The sequence below is a fragment of the Myotis daubentonii genome, chromosome 18 (genome assembly GCF_963259705.1).
Source record: "Myotis daubentonii chromosome 18, mMyoDau2.1, whole genome shotgun sequence".
Lineage (NCBI taxonomy): Eukaryota > Metazoa > Chordata > Mammalia > Chiroptera > Vespertilionidae > Myotis > Myotis daubentonii.
Window position 1 is genome coordinate 44,030,013 of NC_081857.1, and position 21,049 is coordinate 44,051,061.

Here is a 21,049-nt window from a genome sequence, read left to right on the forward strand (position 1 = left end):
GGGGCCTCCGGGAGGGAAACCAGTGTCTCGGGCCGTGGGGAGGCCCTCACCCAGCACCTGCACCTTCAAACTGCTTCGCCTCAAGCTGCAGCTCAGAAACGTCCTCCTTGAGGTTTCGTGTTACTTTTAATCTAATTAAATTGGGGCAAGAGGATCAAAATTAAAATGGAGGACGTGGCGCATCTTATTTAAGGAAGTGCCTCTGTCTCTAAGTTCTGCAGGACCTGCAGGATGACCGTCCCAGAGCCCGACAGTGTCCTAATGCTTGTTCTTCCTAATGCCTTTTCTTTTTTTTAAATTGCAATCAGGGCTGACAAAAGTGGATGACTTCCTGTGGTAAGAAACCCACCGCCCCCACCCCATCTTAGACGAGAGTTCAGAACCTCGTGTTCTCCGTGCGCGTGGAAGCCCACCGTTCATCGCAGAGAGGCCACCTCCTGCTGTCGCCATCCTCCTCCCCGGACAGCACGTGCCCAGCCGCAGAACTCAGCGTGGCCTCCACTCATGTGCTTCTGCCTGTCGTTTTCCATGGTTCTGTTAGGCGTGCAGGTGCAGAACGGGAATGAAAGAAAGCAGCCCGCACCAGCCCATCGCTCAGATCCATGGAGCTTTTTTTAAAAAAAGGGAAACTATTTTTATTGTATCAATTTCTTTTAAAAATATACTTTTACTAATTTCAGAGAGTAAGGGAGAGGGAGAGATAGAAACATCAGTGACGAGAGGGAATCACTGATCGCCTGCCTCCCGCACGCCCCCTCCTGGGGATGGAGCCCGCACCCCGGCAGGTGCCCTTGCCCGGAATGGAACCCGGGACCCTTCAGTCCACAGGCCGATGCTCTATCCACTGAGCCACACCAGCTAGAGCTCCACGGAGCTTCATCAAGGCTGGCAGGGAACTGGGAGTGAGGGTTTGCCGCGGTCCCCAGGATGCGGTCTTCACTCCCTATTGCCGGAGCACATACTGAGCATTGACATTTTACAAAGGCCGACTTAGCAAACTTTCTTTGGGGAATTCAGCCTTCAAATACGAGTAACCACATCAGTGCTGAAAGGCAGTGCCGACGGGGAGCCCATTAGTTTACTTCCGGGGAGGGTGGGTGACAGGCAATACCGGTCACGGGAAGGACACAGGGAAAAGGGAAACTGGTCGAGGGCGCCCTCGTGTGGCCATTGGCGCGCCCTGCGCACGGCCCCTTTAACAGCCAATATGGCGGGTAAGAAAGCCGCAAGGCTGCCGGAGGACAGTGCACTGTAGAAAACCGAATAAGGTGGTGCCTCCGATCCATGCAGCCGTGCTTCATACCGCCACCACATAAGACACTCAGCATCTCCCCAAATCCGGGAGAAGCCAGCTGCATCCCGCCGTTTCACGTCTCACACGGCGTTCCGCAGAGTGTATTACATTTCCGGATCAGCCTTTTCCGGTGGGCATCTCTAGCCCGGAAGTCAGGCTACTTCCTCTTTCCTGAATCTCTGAACACCTCTCTTGGTTTGAATTTCCCGCTGAGCTAGGACCCACTTCCGCCCTCTGCACTAAGCCTAGACTTTCCATTGGTCAAAACCCTCATAGGCCCCACCCCCTCGCGCAGGCGTCGCACGCAGCGCGCGTCCGAAGGCGCGGCGCTTTACGGCTGTCGTGCTTCGCGTCTCGGCAAGCATGGCGGCGGGGGAGTCGGAGAAGGAAGTAGCTGAGCTGGAGCCTTTAGAAGAGAAAGACCTGAAATTAGAAGCGGAGGAGGAGGAGGAGGAATCCGAAGAGGCGGCTGGCAGCGCCAAGAAGCGGGTGGTGCCTGGCATTGTGTACCTGGGCCACATCCCGCCCCGCTTTCGGCCTTTGCATGTGCGGAACCTTCTCAGCGCCTACGGCGAGGTGGGGCGCGTCTTCTTCCAGCCCGAGGGTAAGTGCGCGGGTCCGAGGAGTGGGGGGTCGGGGGTGGAGGGTTGAGTCCGCGGTGTGTGCGGGTCTGGTAGGGGCCGGAGTGGGGCGCAGCCCCGCAGCCTATCCTCGGAGAGCTGATTTGGGTTTTAACCTCGCCTCCGCCCACCCCTATTTTGGCCCGAATTTGCCAGGTAGTTAATGCGTACAGCCTGAATGAAATCGCAGTGCTTTTTCTCAAAACAGAAGACATCCCTTTGTCCTTTCGGGCGAGGTGAAGAGACAGTCTGATCAGCCGCCCCCACCTGCCCGGCAGGCACTAACCGGAAGTGGAGTCGGGGCCTGTGCAGGTTTTAGGGCAGACCTGATTCAGGAGTGTTAGCACCTAAATTAAAGGCCTTGCCAAGTGGGAAGCAACAAGCATTTATTTGCGATAAGAGGCCCAAAAAGTCTAGCCCTGATTTTGAGACAAACACACAAAGGGTATTTATGAGAAAAGGGGACAATTGCATCAGGAGAAGGAAGGCATTGCTATAGGTGCAGGTAACATCGGGATTCTGATTCTAAACAGTGTTTTTAATTTTCAGCCTGGTACTTACAGTTCATTAGTCATTATGTCTGCTTTCTTGTTATCTTTGCAGAGTTCTTTGGGGCACAAAGTTGCTTTAGGCCCAATCCAAAGGTTATTTTGCCGTTTAAACATCCAGAGGTTGGAGGCCTAAACATATAAAGCAGCTCTTCGGGATAGCAGCTCTGGTTCCAGTTTTAAGTGGCTCCATTTATATTTGGACAGGAGCTAACATTGAGGAAGGAATGAGTTAGGCATAGGGAGAGAGGGTGGACTTTGCAGTTCTCAACTCCCTTCCCTACGAAGACCTTGAAGTAGGATCCCGGTCTCGGGCAGGTTTTGAGAACCCGGTGAGTGGCTGCTGCGCCTGTCTCCATGACCACGGCTCTCTCTTTGGCACACAGGTGGGTTCGTGCGGCGCAAGAAGAAGGCAGCGGCAGCCTCGGCCGGGGGAGGGAAAAAGCGGTCCAAGTACAGCAAGGACTACACAGAGGGCTGGGTGGAGTTCCGGGACAAGCGAGTGGCCAAGCGTGTGGCCGCCAGTCTGCACAACACACCCATGGGTGCCCGCAGGCGCAGCCCCTTCCGTTACGACCTCTGGAACCTCAAGGTGAGGGGATAGGCTTGTCTGCTGCATCTCCCATCCTACCTCCCCAACCCCAGCCCGGCACCTGTGACCTCTTGTTGGCCCTGCCCCCTCCTGTTTTCTCTCCATCCCTGGCCTGTCCTACCCAGACCTTTTTTTGTTTTCCTGTCTACAGTACCTGCACCGTTTCACCTGGTCCCACCTCAGTGAGCATCTTGCCTTTGAGCGCCAGGTGCGCAGGCAGCGCCTGAGAGCCGAGGTTGCCCAGGCTAAGCGTGAGACTGACTTCTATCTTCGAAGTGTGGAGCGGGGGAAGCGCTTCCTTGCTGCTGAGGGGGACGCTACCCGGCCGAATGGCTCCTGGACCTTTGCCCAGCGACCTACTGAGCAGGAGCTGAGGGCCCGGAAGGCAGCTCGTCCAGGGAGTCGTGAACGGGCTCGCCTGGCAAATGCTCAGGACCAGGCTCGCTCCAACCGAGGGCTCCTCGCCAGGATCTTTGGAGCCCCACCACCCTCAGAGAGCATGGGGGACCCCGTGGTGGTCAAGGACTCTTGAGGGGCAAGGAGTCCCCTCCATCTCCCAGCCCAGCGTTCTGTCTAGCTGATAATGACTACTCACGCAGACAGTTTGTTTCTCAGACCAGGAGTTTCTGGTGAGTGTCCAGATATAGTTTGGGCCTCTCCTCCCCTCTCCAGCTATTGCACATGCCTGGCTGAAGCACCTAATTCATGCTAGTGCATGATTATGACAACTGCAGATGCCTGTTTTGTCTCATCTGACAACCAGTTGTCTAACTTAGGATTTACCGAGTCACTAGACGCGGCTGTGAATGACAGCACGTACCAACGCGTACTCCTTGGCATTCGGAATCGCATAGGAAAGGGCAGGTATTTAAGAATAAATGGACAGAGGCATCATGGTGGATGTGTGGTGTGTAAGGGGCCATGGGAAGGTATGATTCCTGATCACAGCCTTCAGAGATGGGGTCGTTTTTTCACCAACTTTTCCAGATCATTCCTAAAGAATGAACAGAAGTCTGGAAGAGCCTGTGAACTGTAATCACAAACAGGTCCCAGGACGGAGAGTTGGGTGGAAAGCAGTGCACAGGTGAGCGACGCCAAGAGGTAGTGGCACAGTGACCCGCTCGGGTGCACCTCGTGTTGGGGCTCAGACGGGAGCCTCGCAGACAACATGCAGAGCAGCCCCAGAGGCGCTCCCAGTAAACCATAGGACTGCAAACGTGTCACCATAACAGAAGTCTCCACACGGCCTTGTAGAGATCACGCTGGGCAAATAGAGTAGTAGATCAGAGTTTAGCTAAATTTAACTCTCTAATAAAAACCCTTACAGTCTGATAATACAGAAGTTTCTTACTACACATCTCAAAGTTAATTGTGAAACATTTAAAATACTCAATTAAAATCAGGAATGAAGATACTTCCTATTACCACTACTATTCATACACTGTCCAAGAAATCCTGGTGATACAGAGACAAAATGGAAAAAAGGATAAAACTGCCCCGGCTGGTGTGGTTCAGTAGGTTGGAGCGCTGTCCTGTGCACTGAAAGGTTGCCGGTTCCATTCCCAGTCAACGCACATACCCAGGTTGCATGGTTGGTCCCTGGTCGGGGTTGTGCAGGAGGCAGCCAATCCATGTTTCTGCTCATCATTTCTCCCTCTGCCTTCCTCTCTAATAATAAAAATATTTTTTTAAAAAAGATAAAATTGACATTGTAAGTATCATAATTTCAACATAAGTCTCCAGAAAATTGGATTTCCTGGTTTGAGCATAATACTGTCCATAAATGTAAATAGCACTCTGCCTGATAACACTAGATAAGGATGCCACAGACAAAAGACCCTGCACTGAAGTAGGAACACGTGTGCAATGTGTATAAAAGCTGTTCTATCAGGACTAAGACAGCACTCAACTACAGGGATGGGTAAGTATTCACTGTAATTGTATTGACACATCAACCCACATTTCTATCAAAAGGGCATGGGTAGGATTATCAAGAACAAAAGGGGGGTGGGGATGGGTAGGTAAGTTGATGTTCAATGGAGGTAGGCCAAACTGTATGATCGGTATAACTGTCAGAACTCTTACCTGTCATGTTCACCCACAAACCTCAACCCCATACATTTACCGCTCATGGTAAGGACCCTATAAACCAGAGTGAGAAAAGCATTTCCTGGTAAGTTAGAGCCATGTCTGGATTAACCTGTCCACTTAACGTCTCCAGAAGGAAGTGTTTCTTGGCAGGACCTATTGTCCTTCACTAATTACATTGGAAGGGATGTTTAACCCTTCCCCACTCACCTAGCCCTCTCACCATAGGTGTGCTCCTGTTTTCATGATGCACTACTACTGGCACTTCTGCCCTGCCCAGCGAGTGGAGCAGGGAAAGTAGTTGAGCAGAACTGAGCTGCTCCAGACGACGTTCTCCCAGGTGTCTTTCTCTGGGAACCTGATGTGTTTAACAATTGGGTAACAAGGGCACTGGACTCCACATGAGTCATTAATGGTGCATTGGTAGTTACTGACTTTTAGCCAATATGGTCAGATAAAGCTATTACTCCTCCTTGTGCTGTTTATGTCATGCAGTGGGGAGGCTCTGAAAGGACCCACTGTCCAAAGAGCACAGAACACATTCCTTCCAGGTTTCACTCTCAGCCTTAGCACCAGAATTCTAGATGGTCCATTAACTACCACCACCACCAGGACTCAGGGCCAGCCACATGAATATCCACCTTATTCTTTCTTCAGCTTCATTGAAGTACTAGAGGCCCGGTGCATGAAATTCGTGAAGGGGGGGGGGGGAATCATCCCTCAGCCCAGCCTGCAACCTCTCCAATCCAGGACCCCTCATGTGATGTCCGACTGCCAGTTTAAACTGGCAGCCAGACACCCCCCTTGCAATCTGGGATGGGTGGCTCCTAACGGCTCACCTGCCTGCTGGCCTGATCCCCCTAACTGCTTTCCTCTGCTGGCCTGATTGCCCCTAACCACCTCTGCCTCGGCCCCGCCACCATGGCTTTGTCCGGAAGGACATCTGGAAGGTCGTCCGGAAGATGTCCGGTCTAATTAGCATATTACCCTTTTGTTAGTATAATTGACAGATAAAATTGTAAGATATTTAAAGTGTACATCATGATGAGTTGATATATATTGTGAAAGGATTCCTGAGTATTTGCTTTATTCTAATACGAGTGTAGGGGGGAAGTTTGTTCTTAGTATAGTAGAGACAAAATGCAGTTTTTCAAAACAAATGTTTATTTAAGAATTAAGGGAAAACAAAAACATTAAAGCATGGGAATACATTGAATACAAGTGTCTTGTTTGGTCTGAAATCTTGAAAGTTACTCTAACTACTTACCTGAGGTAGATGTAGGTTGGCACTGTTTCAAGAGAACCTCCATCCATCCCAGAAGTTACCTCCCAGTTTTGGTTACAGGCTCCCAAGTGGTCCTCCCCAACCTCAGGTTATGCTATAGGAACAGTAACAATACATTTCCCCTATGGTTAAAAGACCTCGGACTTGTTTCATACCCACAAAGTTCTGTGTTTGAGGTGGTCCATCTTTAATTTGCTTGAAGACTAGAGACAGTCATCATGAGATTAGCTGAAAAAAGGGTCAAGTCAGCCTGTCAATTATACCAACTCCGTCCCCTTCTGCAAGTTCTAGTGACTAACAAGTAGCCCCGGAACTAATTTTATCACCACCATGCCACACACCCATACTATTTTAGTGTTACAATAATCCAACATAGACTAGTGATAGGCATGATTTTCAAAAGAAAAACAAATACATGGTGTGTGTTTTACCACACTGGGCAACTTTTCATGGTATAAGAACTATTTATGAAAACAAACATATCAGCTTGAATCACCTCCCAGGATCTGTTTGCTAAAAGAAAAAACACCTTAGAATCAGATTCCTTACTATCACTATGAGCTATACCCACTGACCCTAGGATTATCAAGATGAGCAGCCAGTCATCAGGATCATAGCTTAAAGCCACACACAAAGTAGCCGCTGGCCACCTCCATGAGTCTGAGGCCAGCGCTCCTGAGTTCAAGGATTCGCTATGATCGACCAGATCAACCAGACAGACTAGCAACAAAATATTTATTCACCAGTCTAGTCCCAAACACTGCAGAAATCTTAAGTATTTTTATTAAATGTCTTTTAATCTGAGAGGAAAATACCCTCAGAAGTGTCCATGTATAGATTCCTGGATTAATTACAGTACATCTAGAGAATATTAAATATAATAATTATTCTGTTAAACTGGAAATAAGTGCTTATTCTCAAAACTCTGATGAATTTGGCAACTACTTTTTCTCTCTAGCATTTAGCATCCTAGATTCCAAGCCAAATAAATATCTTATATTGTGATTGCAATCCTTTCCCTGGGAATAAAAAGTATTCTCTTTTCTTCATTCTGGCAGATGAAGGAAATGAAAGGCATATCATTATGGGACTGAATTTGCTATAAACAGCAGGATAATGGAGTGAAAAGAGCAATGCTTTGGCGTCAGAATAGTTAAACCAAGAAGCATGGCTCCTCCATTAACTGCGTCATCGTGTGTTACTTGCCTGAGCAAGCCTAACCTTTCTTCCAGTCTTCCATCAGCCATTCTGCACGGAGCTGATGAGGATATATTATCATTCAAAGAGATGATACGTAAAGTCAAAAAAAAATGTGTATACTAGCAACATCATAACTGTCACCCTGGAATCTGCACTTCTGAGTTGAAAAGAGATGACTCTCTAACGTGGAAATCTCAAATACCAGTGACACTCTGACATTTCAGAGAAAGGAAATGTCAAGGGTGAGCCTCAACTCACACCACGTAAAACCTGGGGGTTTTGCTTCTGTATGAGATTGGCCCTCCAAAGGAGAAACATTTGGGGGTTCTAATCCAGGATAACTCCTCCCCACTGCTTAGTTCTTCTCACTACCAGCAAGTTTCCCAAAACACCAGGCACCAATCTGGCCAAGAATTTTTTTTTTTTTTTTAAAGAGAGATCAAGAGGGAAAGTATTCTCCTTTCCCCACAGTGACGCATGCCACACCATCTGTCACAAGGGCACAGTCCTATCCTTTACTGGATTTCCCAATTTTAAAAAAGAGAAATTAAAGCAATCATCAACTAAGTGGTTCAGACAAAAGCATCTTCACCTGAGTTTCCCATCAGCCTGCTCGGAACAGCCCAAGCTCCTCCCACAACAAGCTTCTGGGTACCTAACCACTGTTTACATCCTGACTCGTGAAAGCCGCCTCCACCCCAGGGGTCAGCTAACTGTGAGCACAGGTATTCTCATATCTATTATATGTACAAGGTCCACAACTAGATCTCTCACTAGAGCAAAATTCTCTGCAGAGTAGGTTCTTTGGGGCCCAAAGGTAGAGGTTTCTAGCAGGACTTTTTTCAGACTCGAGATATTTACGGGGTTTTCACTCGTGTGAGTTCCCTGGTATACCAAAGGCGCTGGTCATGGACAGCTTTTCTCAGACGTCACAAGGGCTCTTCTCAGATGGCTTTTTGTGTTGTTCAAACCCGAGAAGATTCTCCATCTAATGCTTTCGCCACATTCCAGACAAATACCTACATTTTCACCAATATGGCTTCTTTGATGGGTAAGAAAGTCATAGTTCTGTTGGAAGCTTTTTCCACACTTGCTAGAGTTTCTCCCAGTGTGGGTTTTCTGACGTCCAGTGAGCTGCACACAGTGTGTGAAGCACTGTTCACACCAAGGGCATTTTCTTTTGGTGCAAATTCCCTCAGAAAGAGAGCAGTGAGCATTGCTAGGAAGCTCTCTCACTCTCTGCGTCTCCAAGGTTCCCCACCGGTACGAGTCCTCTTGTGGGGATCAGCTATGAGCTCAGACTAAAGGTTTTCCAAACCTGAAGGCCTTTGAAGGTTTCTTGTTGGAGTGACTGATAGGTGTTCTGTTAGGGTGGCTCTCTGGGCAAACCATTTCCCAGCTTCCTAAAATTGCAGATTCTCTGGTCCCCACTAAAGTCTGAGCTCTTCCAAAGGTCTAAGATTTGCCTACAGTTTTTCATCTTAATGAGTTCTCTGACTCGTAAGTGCATTTTTTTGTGGTGTTATAACTTCTTGTCTGGCCAAGACGTCTGCAAGGTTTCTGATGGGTGGGGAGGGCTGAGCTCAAGCCCCTTCTCACCCGCATGACAGATAGATGGTTTCTCACTGAGGTGGACTGTCTGATGCTGGAGGAGGGCGGAGCCCTGGCGGAAGCCTTTGTCACACACACTGTATTGGTAACGCAGCTCCTCTGTTTGAGTTCTCATTTTCGGTTGGGCAACAAAGCCCATGCCTAGGAGAAAGCCGCTCTCACATGCAGACCACTGGTGTGGCTTCTCTTCCATGTGGATTCTTTGATGCACAATAAGGTCTGAGCCACAGCTGAAACTTTTCTCATATTCAAGGCATTTAAAAGTGTGTGTGTGAGTTGCCTGGTGCCTGATTAGGTTGGCACTCCGAGTAAAACTTCTCATACACTCCAAGCATTTATAGGGCTTCTCCCCGGTGTGGACTCTCTGGTGAACAATAAGGTCTGATTTCTGGCCAAAGCATTTCTCACAGGCACCACACTTATAGGGCTTCTCCCCAGTATGAACTCTCTTGTGAACAATGAAGGCTGAGCGGTGTCGGTAACTTTTCTCACACTTGCTACATTTGTAGGGCCTCTCGCCAGTGTGCGTTCTCTGGTGGCTAATGAGATCCGATTTCCCACTAAAAGCTTTTTCACACTCCAGACACTTAAATGGTTTCTCACCGGTGTGAGTTCTTCGGTGCCGAATGAGGTTTGTACTTCGACTGAAGCATTTATCACACTCACTGCACAGGTATGGTTTCTCACCTGTGTGGCTTCGCTGGTGGACAAGCAGATCAGAGCTCTGTCCAAAATTCTTGCCACAAATGTCACATGTATAGAATTTTTTACCTGCATGTGTTCTCTGGTGTCCTGACAGGGCTAAGTGGTGCCAGAAGCTCTTCTCACATTTGCTACATTTATAAGGTTTCTCATAATTGTGGATCCTCTGGTGTGAAATGAGATCTGAGCGCTGGATAAATGTTTTCTCACACATATCACATCGATAAGGTTTCTCCCCAGTGTGGGTTCTCTCACACATAATAAGAGCTAAGTTCTCACAGAAGTTTTGCTCGCGTTCAAGGCACTGGTATAACTGATCATCTATTTGAGTAATCTCATGCACATGAATGAAAATCTTTTGACCCTTCTGAGGGCGCGCATGATATAATTTCCTTTTCTGAGTTCTCTGAGTAGCTCTCTTTTCTGAAGTGCACATTTCTATGGCTCTCTCCTAGGGAGTTTTCCACTGGTCGTCTTGACCCATCATCTTCATTGTCATTTTTCTGATAAGAACTTGAATGACACACTTGTTTTAGGCCTTTGAGTCATGAGCTGTTTGTCTCTACAAGTTTCCAGCATCATACACACTAATTTCTTACTCGGTATTTCCAACACTGTGAGACAAAGAGAAGTATTATTTATATTCCTGCAACTAAGAAAAGAATGCTCAAAATTAGCATCACTGTTGAAAAGACAGAAATTCTGCATCAGGGTACATAATGCTATTGGTTTTTCAGGGGCTGAAATCAGTTAGTCTCTCTCTTTGCCAATATCAACCAATCAGCAATATCTATGGAACGTACTAGGGATTATTATTTATTTCATGATCTGGGTGATCTCCAACCCAGGCTCTTCCTCTCCCATCACTCTGGCTGAGCAGTGCCTGCCCTGGCGTTCTCTGTCCCCTTTGCTGCTGTTTTTCTCCATGGCCCTTACCACCCAATACAGTGCACACGTATTCACTGACTTGCTGTCTATGGTTGGAGTATGACATGACGTCTGTTTGATCGCTGCTCTTCCCTTAGTATACAGAGCAGTTCAGGCATATCGTTGGTGCTTCATAAGCAGCTTATTACAGTTCTACTAGTGTCCTTATCTGGTAAAGGACAAAGGCTGATGCCATGGGAGCTGGTCTGAGGAAATGCCTTTTAGAAGAAAAAGGAGACATTTCAAAAGACTGAGGAAATGGAGCTCACCTAGAATGTAAATGGAGGAAACGCAGCATTTACTTTCTGGTCCTGAGAATGTGATTTCTCAAGGAAGATTGCATTCTGTAAAACACAAGGACAAGAAAAGGGTCAACAGTCATAAATGAGAGGACTCAGCACTAGATCATTTCACTCAACCTGAAAACGGAAACTTCCATTAACAAGAGAAAATGGGGGGGGGGGGTGTGAGAAAATGGTTTTCTTATACAATCCCTGTTACCCCATTTGACCCTGAAGAAAAAGGGCGATAAGACATCTATAACCATCCTTGGGAGTATGACACTAACCTCTTTGAAACACTAAGGCATCGCCTTCCCCAGGAGTGCACGCTGCCCGGGTCTGAGGTACATCAGGGAACACAGGTCCCTGGGGACGACACCCCCACCTTCCCTGCAGCCTGCCATCGCCACCATTCTGGTCCTCCACAATTTACAACAGACTTGGCTGATTTATATTTCAGCCACAAACAACTCGGGACGCAGTCACCTGGGGGCATGAGTAGTTAGACAGCCAGACCTGTCCACTGATTTCTACCTCACAGCTTTAACCTGCCTGCTCCAGGTCACAAGACTTTCAGCTGTTCCCTCAGCAATGTTCTGCTATTGAGGACCTGACAGGCAGCACAGGGAACATACACTTAGCCCATGGCCACCAGTAATAACAGGACAGCGTTCATGTTCTGGTCCCAGGAAAGACAGGGGCATGACAGCTGGTTCTCCCATGAAACGCAACTCTGAACTCCGCACCAGATCACGGGACACAACCCGACCTGCAGTGAGTTCACTATTTTTTGTCCCCTTCTGTGCCCCTGGTCTGAACTCAATGCAGGCTGAATCGCAGAAGTCAGAGAAACTGTAAAATGTAATTCAGTTGGGATTTTTTTGAAAACCTAGGGGCTCCCATGCCGATGATTAAAACTGACTTCAGCCAGTGGATAGAAAACAGAGTGCGGCAGCCTGTGGCAGAACAAATCTAAAGGTCACTGACAAAAAGAGAAAACCCACTCTAAGTACAAGAGAAAATTTTTTTAAGATTTCTCATAACAGCAGAATACAAGGAAGAGAAGAGACCTAGTGTGCACACAGGAGAGGTGGCCCTGGAACAACTCTTAGGAAAGGGCAGAAAGGACCACACAGCCAAGGAAAAAATGAACAAAGGAAACTATAAGGCCCTTCAACATGGAGAAAAAATTTAAAATGCACAATCTATCTCCCTGGTATATTCTAAAACTGCCATCCAGTTTTAAAACAAAAACGAAACTTTACTACAATGGCAAAGTGGTAATGTGCTGCTAAATTAGCAACCTTGTAAAATATGTTATGTTCTAATAAAATAAAAATAATTCAACTAAAAACTGGGAGAAGAGGAAGAAAACAGTGAAATAACCTCACTGATTACTGCATTAATTAATGGCAGGCAGAAGTTAAGAATGCTATTAAGAACTGGGAAACCAGATAATTAAAGGTTAAATAAGAAAACGGGAATAAAGGCATTTAAAAAGGTCTAAGTACAAACGTAGCCATTATAACAAAAATCAAACTTTCTAAAAATATTTTTAATGAAAGAGCAATGAAAACACATCACGTAGGGAAAAAACAGGACAAATATTACATAACACTGATAACCAAACCTGATGAAGAGAGCATACAACAATTTTACAGCCCAGTATCAGTATCAATGTGAAAATTACTAGCAAAATCCAACACATTCTTACACAAAATGCAGCATACACTTTTATACTGTTACTTTTTTAAATTACGATTTAGTGCTGGCTTTGGCAGCACATATACTAAAATTAGAACGATACAGAGAAGATTAGCATGGCCCCTGTGCAAGGATGACATGCAAATTCATGAAGCGTTCTATATGGAAAAAAAAAATTACCATTTATCCTGGAAATCACTCCACATCTATTGGTAAAGATTTTCTTTATTCACTTTCACAGCTGCATAATACCCCATTATATGTAGCTATACCAAGTTTATTCAACCACTTTCATACTTATGGGCACTTCAGTTGTTTTAAATATTTTCAAATTATAAGCATTAGAATGATTACCCTTATGGATGTGTATTTTCATATTGTTGGAGGTGTATCTTCAGAGTCAATTTCTAGAAAAGGGACTGCTGAACCAGATGTAAATGCATATCTATGTGAGCAGAGAAACAAGTAGACAGAATCATAAAGCAAACATAGTAAAATGTTAACATTTAGGGACTACAGGAAAAGGGTGTATGGGCATTCTTTGTACTATTTTACAACATTTTTGTAAGCCTCAAATTATTTCCAAATTAAAAGTTTTTAATTTTATTTAAAAACTTTTAAAGAACATGGTAGCTGAGCGTTGGCACACTGTGCTAGTTAAAATTAAATGTGCAAGCTCCGAAATCAGATTTTGGTTCAAGTTCCCACTACGCTCCTCTGTAGCTGTGAGAACTGGGGTTCTGACTTGAGGTCTCTGGCTTCAGTTTCCCCTTTGATAAAGCAGGGAAGCTACGATGACATGCCCGAAGGAGCTGCTGTGAGAACTGACACAGTGTCAGTTAAGGACTCGGCTCAACGTCTGGGTCTCCACAGGTGCTCGACAAATGACAGGTCCTGTTGTTTTCTTGATTCCTTCTTCACATGCACAAAAAGCCTAACATTCATAGAGCCCATCCTCTGTGCCTGCCTCATGTGTAAAGCCTTGTTCAAAATCCATTTAAAATAATTAACTAAATAATAAATAATAAAATAACTCAGCAAGTTAATGATTAATAAAAAGACTGTGCAAACACAGTTATGGAGAAATGTCACGAGGAAAAGGAAGAATCCAGAACCACAACTAAATGAAGATATGCAGGATCTAGACAAAGAGCTAATATAAGACGAGTTTATGGGAGTCCTGCCTTTTAAATTGTGTATTACTGTTAAGCTCAAATAGAGAATAGAGTAGAAACAACGGATGCTGCCCTGGCCGGTTTGGCTCAGTAGAACAAGCTTCAGCTCGAGAACTGAAGGGTCCTGGGTTTGACTCCCGCCCTGGGCCCAGTCAGGGTGTGTGCCGGAGGCAGCCAAAATGTTTCTCTCTCTGTCTCTCCCCGTCCCTTCCACTCTCTCTGAAAATCAGTGAAAAAAATATCCTGAGGTGAGAATTAACAAAAAAAGAAATAAAGGATCCGAGCTTGGCCGTAGCCTGTAAATGAATCAGAGTATTTCCTGAAGTTGCCCGCCCAGGGTATTGTATTTGCCCGAAGTAGCCAACAACTGTGGGGCACTAAGAAGAAAAAAAATTGTTAAATAAGGAAATAATTTTGTCAAAACTCTAAGTAGACAATAACACTTTCCTACTTCAAAATACTGTAATTGTCTCTTATCACACGGAAAAACACAAACTTTCCACAGCTGTATGCAATGCGGCTCCTCCAGCCATCTCCAGCCTCCCTCTTCCTTCGGCCGGGAACGCTCTTCCCCAGGTAGCCTGCTCCTTTATTTGATTCAAGGGTCTGGTTGAGAATTACTTCCTCAGCAAGCAGCACACTCTGACGACTTTATCTCACATAACCATCCCCCTGATCCTGTTTCTCCCTCTCCGAGCGTGTGTGTTTTATATCTGTTCATGTGTTCCTCTCTCCTACTAGAACAGAACTCCCGCTAGGGTCAGGACTTAGTCTTTTGTTCACTGCAGTAACCTAGCATCCAGAACACATTAGTTGAATGAATAAAAAATATGAATGAATGATTGAATGGATGAATGAATACCAGAACAAAAAGCCATCATCATCCTGGGAGCGCAGCAGCAACGCATCCGGCTAGGAGCTCTGGCAAAGCTACAAGTATCCTTCAAGTCGTAGCTTCAGGGAGCCCTCCTCTAGGAAGAGACTGGCTCCCTCGTCCACCAGGAGGGTCAGACGCACCGAAAGAACAGCAATAAAAGCACAAGCACAGCAGCTGAGCAGAGAACTTCAAAGCTCAAGGTTATCCTTACAGTTAAAGGTTATACGGGACCAGCAGACAAGGTCTGTAAAGCATTATCTAAGAGTTAGATAATTCTCGCCCTATCGGGCCCTAGGTTAGGGATTATCATACCTATTTTTCATTGCTTACACAGACTGCCTCATTTAATCTTCCCAAGAACTCTGTAAAGTTGGTGTCAATTCCAATGTTTGCACCTTACAGATAGAACGCCTGATGCTTAGGGCAGTTAAAGAATTACCCAAGATGTCACAGCGAGTCAGTAGTAGAGCCAGGATTTAAACTGCCATCTCTGACTGCTGACCTGCCTCGCACTGGACACAGTGCCTTTGGAGGCTGCAAATCCATCAAGAGGCAGTTCCTACAAGCCCATCGCGAACGTGCATGTTGGGATGGAGTGTGCAATCCACGTAAACTGCAGGTAGGACCTGATCCTATCACTCTGCTACCCCACAAGCTAAGGCGCATTCCCCTTGACCCTGATCTTCTCCCGTCCCACCTGCCCTCCCACCCCCTTCCCTCCTCCTCCTCCACAGCCCACCGATTTATACGGAAACGTACAGCGTGGTAAGCCACCTGCTCCAACAACCAAGACTCAAGACTTCTTCCTCCGTAACTACTCGCCACACACACCTCTTCCCTCTCCTGGAGGAAACACACACACACTCAACAACGCGCAATTTCCCCGGAGCTGGACACGCACATATTAGTCCCAGGTCCTCCCCGGCCTGGTCAGCTTCTTTCACCCCGATCTGGCCGCTCCTCACCTCTGCTTCACTGTTTCTCCTGCAAGAAGGACCTGCACTGGCAGCCAGGGTTCCCTCCCAAACAGCTCAAGACAAAAGCTAGGAATCCCTCTGGATAACAACAAACTTCATAACAAAGCCCCGACTCCTGCTTGTTTAACGTCTGTCCTTCTGCTAACTGTTTATTCCGTCAACCTCTAAGGTCAAGATCCCGTTCTCCTACCACTGCTAAGGGCATATATATAACAAAGTGACAGAATGCAAGTTTCCCAAAACGGCCGCGGCGCGATGCAAACCACCAGAGTCTCCTGCACCCAGACCCGAATCTCTGCTCGGGGGCCGGGGCGGAGGGGGGCGGAGGGGGACCGGGCGGAGGGGGGCGGAAGGGGACCGGGCGGAGGGGGCGGGGGTCCACTGAACGCCCGCGGTTTTCCCTACACGAAAAGCCCAGGTCGCTCAGAAACGCGCCCGGCAGCGTTCGCGGCCACGATCCGCAGGAACCACCGCGCTAAGCGGCTCTTCTTTCAACTTTTCATTGATCGCCTTTCCGTCCGGGTCCAGGGTCCCCGAGCCGCGGGGGAGCACGGACCAAGGCCGCTCCCAGGCCGCGGCCACGGGGTTCCGGTCCGCTGCGATCCGCGGCGATCCGCCCCGACCCCGCAGGCCCGGCCCCCCGAGGCCCGTTCGCCCCGCGGCCCCCGCACCGCCCCTCGGCCGCACTTCCGGTGACTCGGGGACACTAGGTCCGGCTCCCCGGCGGCCGCGGACCGAAGGGCCCACCCTCGGGCGAGGAGGGGAAGCAAACCTGGGGCCGACGAGAGCCGGGAGCGGCGCCCTCTGCGCGCAGGGCCGGGGAGCAGAGGCCTCCACAGCGACCGGGCCGGAACGCGAGCCCCCTCAGCCGGGCCGGAGGCGACGGCGCAGCCCCGCCCCCAGAGTCACGTGGTCACGCCCCCGGCGACAGCGCGCCCCGCCCGCCTCTGCGCCAATAGGGCCGAGCCTCCGGAAGGGGCGGGGCGAGGGCGCGGGCACCCGCCCAGGGCCGAGGGCCCGGATGTAGGAGCCGCTCGGCGGGAGCGGTGCAGTTCCTGTTGCTGTTCCCGACGTCGGTTCCCTTTCTGCACGGCGCGCCCCGGGGTTGGGCGCGGGAGTGGAGGTGCCGGGATGGAGTCTGCCAACCCCGAGAGAAACACCCCGAGGCACCGGGGAGAGATGGGAGACCCCAGAGAGGAGGCGGGAGGAGGGTCTCCGGGTGGCGGCTCTGCTAAATGCCGTTCTCGTTCAATGTCAGTGTAGCCCGGCGGGCGTGGCTGGGAGGTGCGCATCCACCCAGGAGCCCAGAGGTCCCGGTTCGAGTCCCCGTCAGGGCTCATTCCCGGGTTCGGGCTCTATCCCAGTGCGGGGCGTGCAGGCGGCAGCCGAGGGGTGTCCCTCTCGCTCTATCCCAGGCCCTTCCTCTCCCTAAAATCAACACAAACATTTTCTTTATTTGTTGTTGTTAATCCTCACCCGAGGATATTTTCCCTTGATTTTTAGAGAGTAGAACAGAGAGGGGAAGACACAGAGACGCGGCTTACTATGCACCTTCTTTGCGCGCCTGTCCTCCCACTCCGACCGAGGAGCGGCTCCAAGGAGGGCGGTGTCTGCCCTCCGAGCCCCGGACCCGGCCGCCTCTGAGTGGGACGCTGGGCGACAGAAGCGGGAGTGACCACACGGGCCGCCGCTCAGGGCTGCGGGGCGACCTGCAGGGCCGCGGTCGGAAGAGCCGGGTCCCTCCTCCTCCTCCTCCTCCCCCTCCGCGTGCGGGAGGAGGCCGCCAGGTGGGCCTGTGGTTTCTGGTGTAAAGTGGTTGGTTCCCAGTCGTCTGCATCGAGGCCCTGGGAAGCTGAAGAAAGTCCAAAAGCAACTTCCCAGGCCGGGAGCACGGTGGGCTTTGAAAAGGCTACTTGGACCACCTGCTGGTCCTCCGCGCGGCACCCGGGGTCCGGCCGGACAAAAGCCGTGCCCTCTCTGAGGCTCGAACTCAGGACCTTCAGATTATGAGACTGACGCGCTGCCTGCTGCGCTAAGAGGGCGCCGGCTCCCGGCCTCCGGGGCCCGAAGACGAGGGTGAATTTTACTTCCGGGCACCGTCGTATGGCGGGTTTGGAAGAGCACCATGGAGGCTCCTGGAGAATCACGACCCGGAGCTGCGCCCGGAGGATCCGGCAGGCGGGTGGGGTGCTCGCTTTCCGGTTTCCCCAGCGCCGAGGCCCGCCGAGCTGGGCCCGGAGACGCCGCGCCGCCCTGGCTGCTCTTGGCTCCCGGGACGGGGATTCCCTGCCCAGAGGTCCCGGTCCATCTTTCCCTCTCATGGTCTCCTCTAAAAAAGCAGGCGGTGCCCAGGAGATACTAGCTCACTGACCGAGTGGATGAGCGAATAAATCGTCCTGGAATTGTCTTTCCTGTCTTACTCTGTATCTGGTATATAACGTAACTCGCATAAATAACTACATATTGACTTTCTTATCGTCCGCACATTTATTTTAAATACATCCTGACAATCTCTGATTTTTAATTAATGTGTTTAGATTGTGCGCACTTAATGTTAGTATGGATACATTTGCATATAGGCTTACTAATCAATAACCTATTGATCATTTATTCCCTTTGCTTTTCATTCTTCTTTGTTCCTCTTCCCACCTTTTGGGGTTTATTTAAACATGGCTGTAGCGGATGGCTGTGTTGGATCCGAGAAGTGCAGACAAGGAGGAGGCAGCCACAGGCCCTGCAGCTCCCTCGTTGCTGCAATAATTATGAGAGTGCCGGAGGAAGAGAGGAGGGAAAGGGGCAGGTAGAATATTGAAGACACTATGGCTGAACACTTTCCAAGCTTGAATAAAGGCTTTCATATGAACATCCAAAAACCTCAATGAATTCTAAGGAAGATGAACTCAAAGAGACCCACACTGAGACATTATAATGAAAATTTAAAAAGACAAAGGCAGAGAGAATCCTTAAGGAAGCCAGAGAGAAGTGAGTTATCTCATACAAGGGATCCTCTGTAGGCTTTCTCATGAGGAACGTTGGAGGCCAGAGAAGTGCTGTAGGAGGGGCTGGGGAGAATCGCATACGAATCCCACAGCTGGCAAAGCTGTCCTTCAAGAGGGAGGGCGAAATGAAGACATTGCCAGGTGTGCAGAAGCTGAGGGGTTTTCCGTCAGGTGGGGCAGCCTCCGCGCTCCCTCCTCCCAACGCGGCTTCGATTGCCGCTGGGATCTCATCCCTCTTCCCGTCTTCCTGGAAGACAGAATCAGGGAAGGAAGCGCTAGGAAAAACTAAGGAGGGGCAGGAGAGTCTAACAGACTTTGGCTTCCGTAGAAATCAGACTACCATAAAGGGAAGGCTGGCAAGGAGAACCTGGTCAGAATCTCATCCCATGGTCATTATCTTTGAGTATTTTGAGTCTAAAATAATGGAAACAGGCTCTTTCCTATCCTGAACGGAAAGGCAGCATTGGACCCAGAGACCATGGAGGGCCTCAGAGGGACAGGGAGAGAACCCAACCTCTAAACCGATTCCATAAGCACCGAGGAGTATCTGGGATGACGCCCACGGGGCAGAGAATGTTTGTGTTTTATTTACTCTCTAATCACTGTTCCCTGAATAAGATGTGTGCTCCAGAAATAGTTGTTGGAGGATAAAAGGATGAATGACCCCACACCTGGCCCACCCGTTCAGTGCGGTGGGGCCACCTTCAGAGCCTGAGGTTGGAAGAGCAATTTCCCTGCTTCTTCCGTGAGAGAGACAGGAAGAGCCCCAACAGGTGTCGCAAGTGGTTTCTGGTGTGAAGTGAATTTGTTCCACAATCATCTGAATAGAAACCCTGGGAAGGAAGCCTTAGAAAGTCCAAAAGCGATTTCCCGTTTGGGGGCGAGGGGAGGCTGTGGGATATCCGTTTTGAAATGGTTATTTGCGAGCTTTTCTTTGTGTTGTGATTTATGGTGCGAGGAACATGCTGTAAAAAGCACCTGTGCCCTCTCTGAGGCTCGAACTCAGGACCTTCAGATTATGAGACTGACGCGCTGCCTACTGCGCTAAGAGGGCCACTTGGAGGGGTTCCCTGTATTGCAAACACAAGCACCGGGGTGGCCTCACGTCCCAGCTGTTAAACAGCCGATCCATCCTGGTTGACAATGATCCCTAAGGAGCCGGTGCCGTTTCCCTTTCATTCTCCTCTGGCCGTTCTCAGGAAAATTTTTCTTTAGTTTTCAGACGTTTGCCTGCGACACGCCTGGGTGTGGACGTCTTTGGGTTTCTCCTGCGTGTGTTTTGCTGAGCTGCTTCGACCTGGGTTTACGCGTCCTGCACTGTCCAGGACTGTGTCGAACTCAAGGCCAAGTTGCAGGACACGTGGGGAAAAATACCAACTTAGTAGACCTCACCCTTGTGGGACCTCACCCTTGTGGGAGCACCGCTCCTCGTGAGAAACAGGTGAATTCTGAGTTGGAAGATCTATATGTCTGGACTCAGGGTTAACATGAGAACCGAGGCTGGGGGAGTAAAAACTGGAGAATGTGGGCATCGATCCCACTGCCTCTCGCATGCTAAGCGAGCGCTCTACCATTTGAGCTAATTCCCCACCTGCTCTTCCCCTCGTCCACAGGTCAAAATTCGAACAATGGCCAGATGACCGCTGTGTTCAAAACAGTGCACAGCCGGTCCATGATTCTCTCTCATTGATGTTTCTCGCTCGCCCTCTCCCTTCCTCTCTGACATCAACAGAAATATATTTTTAAAAACGAGGCCAATCCTCATTCGGCCTCTGGAGCTGAGAGGGGGCCCATCTCCTTCAAAGCCAAGGCAGGGTGCGAAAGGGCCTGTGAACAGAACCCTGATCCTGCTGGGAGGAGGAGTGTGGGCGTGATGTGGGTGCCCGGGGGGTGACAGAGGCAAGCCGTACTAGCTGCTCCACCCGGCTCCATCCCCATTTTTAAAATAAGAGGAAATAAGTACTTTTAAGCATTTTGAAAGCTGAGAGCTCTGTTCCTTACATTAACCAGCATTAGACCGTAGCCAGAGTTCCAGATCTGACCGTCATAGAACTGATTTGACCTACAGCTTGTATTCAGTACTTGTGCTCAGGACATGGCATTACGTGTCCATGCTTATACATTGGCATAGAAATCAGAACTGTACAAGCGTGGCTATTAATAAAGCCA

General features: G+C 49.1%; 1 protein-coding gene and 4 non-coding genes across 5 annotated transcripts; 2 read left to right on the plus strand and 3 right to left on the minus strand.

The window, feature by feature from the left end:
• Positions 1-1,622: 1,622 nt before the first annotated feature.
• On the plus strand, positions 1,623-4,741 carry ABT1 (activator of basal transcription 1). The gene is made up of 3 exons (XM_059674460.1): positions 1,623-1,898; positions 2,849-3,054; positions 3,206-4,741. Exons 1-3 carry the CDS (start codon positions 1,658-1,660, stop codon positions 3,584-3,586), a joined length of 828 nt encoding a protein of 275 aa, XP_059530443.1. The 5' UTR covers positions 1,623-1,657; the 3' UTR covers positions 3,587-4,741.
• An 8,172-nt stretch (positions 4,742-12,913) lies between these two features.
• Positions 12,914-13,020, plus strand: LOC132221497 (U6 spliceosomal RNA). The gene has a single exon (XR_009450026.1). It is a non-coding gene; the product is annotated as a U6 spliceosomal RNA (small nuclear RNA).
• Positions 13,021-17,850: 4,830 nt separating this feature from the next.
• TRNAM-CAU (transfer RNA methionine (anticodon CAU)) lies at positions 17,851-17,923 on the minus strand. The gene has a single exon. It is a non-coding gene; the product is annotated as a tRNA-Met (tRNA).
• Positions 17,924-19,861: 1,938 nt separating this feature from the next.
• TRNAM-CAU (transfer RNA methionine (anticodon CAU)) lies at positions 19,862-19,934 on the minus strand. The gene has a single exon. It is a non-coding gene; the product is annotated as a tRNA-Met (tRNA).
• Positions 19,935-20,396: 462 nt separating this feature from the next.
• Positions 20,397-20,469, minus strand: TRNAA-AGC (transfer RNA alanine (anticodon AGC)). The gene has a single exon. It is a non-coding gene; the product is annotated as a tRNA-Ala (tRNA).
• Between the last annotated feature and the right edge of the window lie 580 nt (positions 20,470-21,049).

Bases quoted from the DNA above. Each gene is read 5' to 3' on its own strand.
- ABT1 (XM_059674460.1), top strand. From the start codon at position 1,658: ATGGCGGCGGGGGAGTCGGAGAAGGAAGTAGCTGAGCTGGAGCCTTTA. The intron at 1,899-2,848 runs GTAAGTGCGCGG...TTTGGCACACAG, and splicing joins CGTCTTCTTCCAGCCCGAGG to GTGGGTTCGTGCGGCGCAAG. The intron at 3,055-3,205 runs GTGAGGGGATAG...TCCTGTCTACAG, and splicing joins ACGACCTCTGGAACCTCAAG to TACCTGCACCGTTTCACCTG.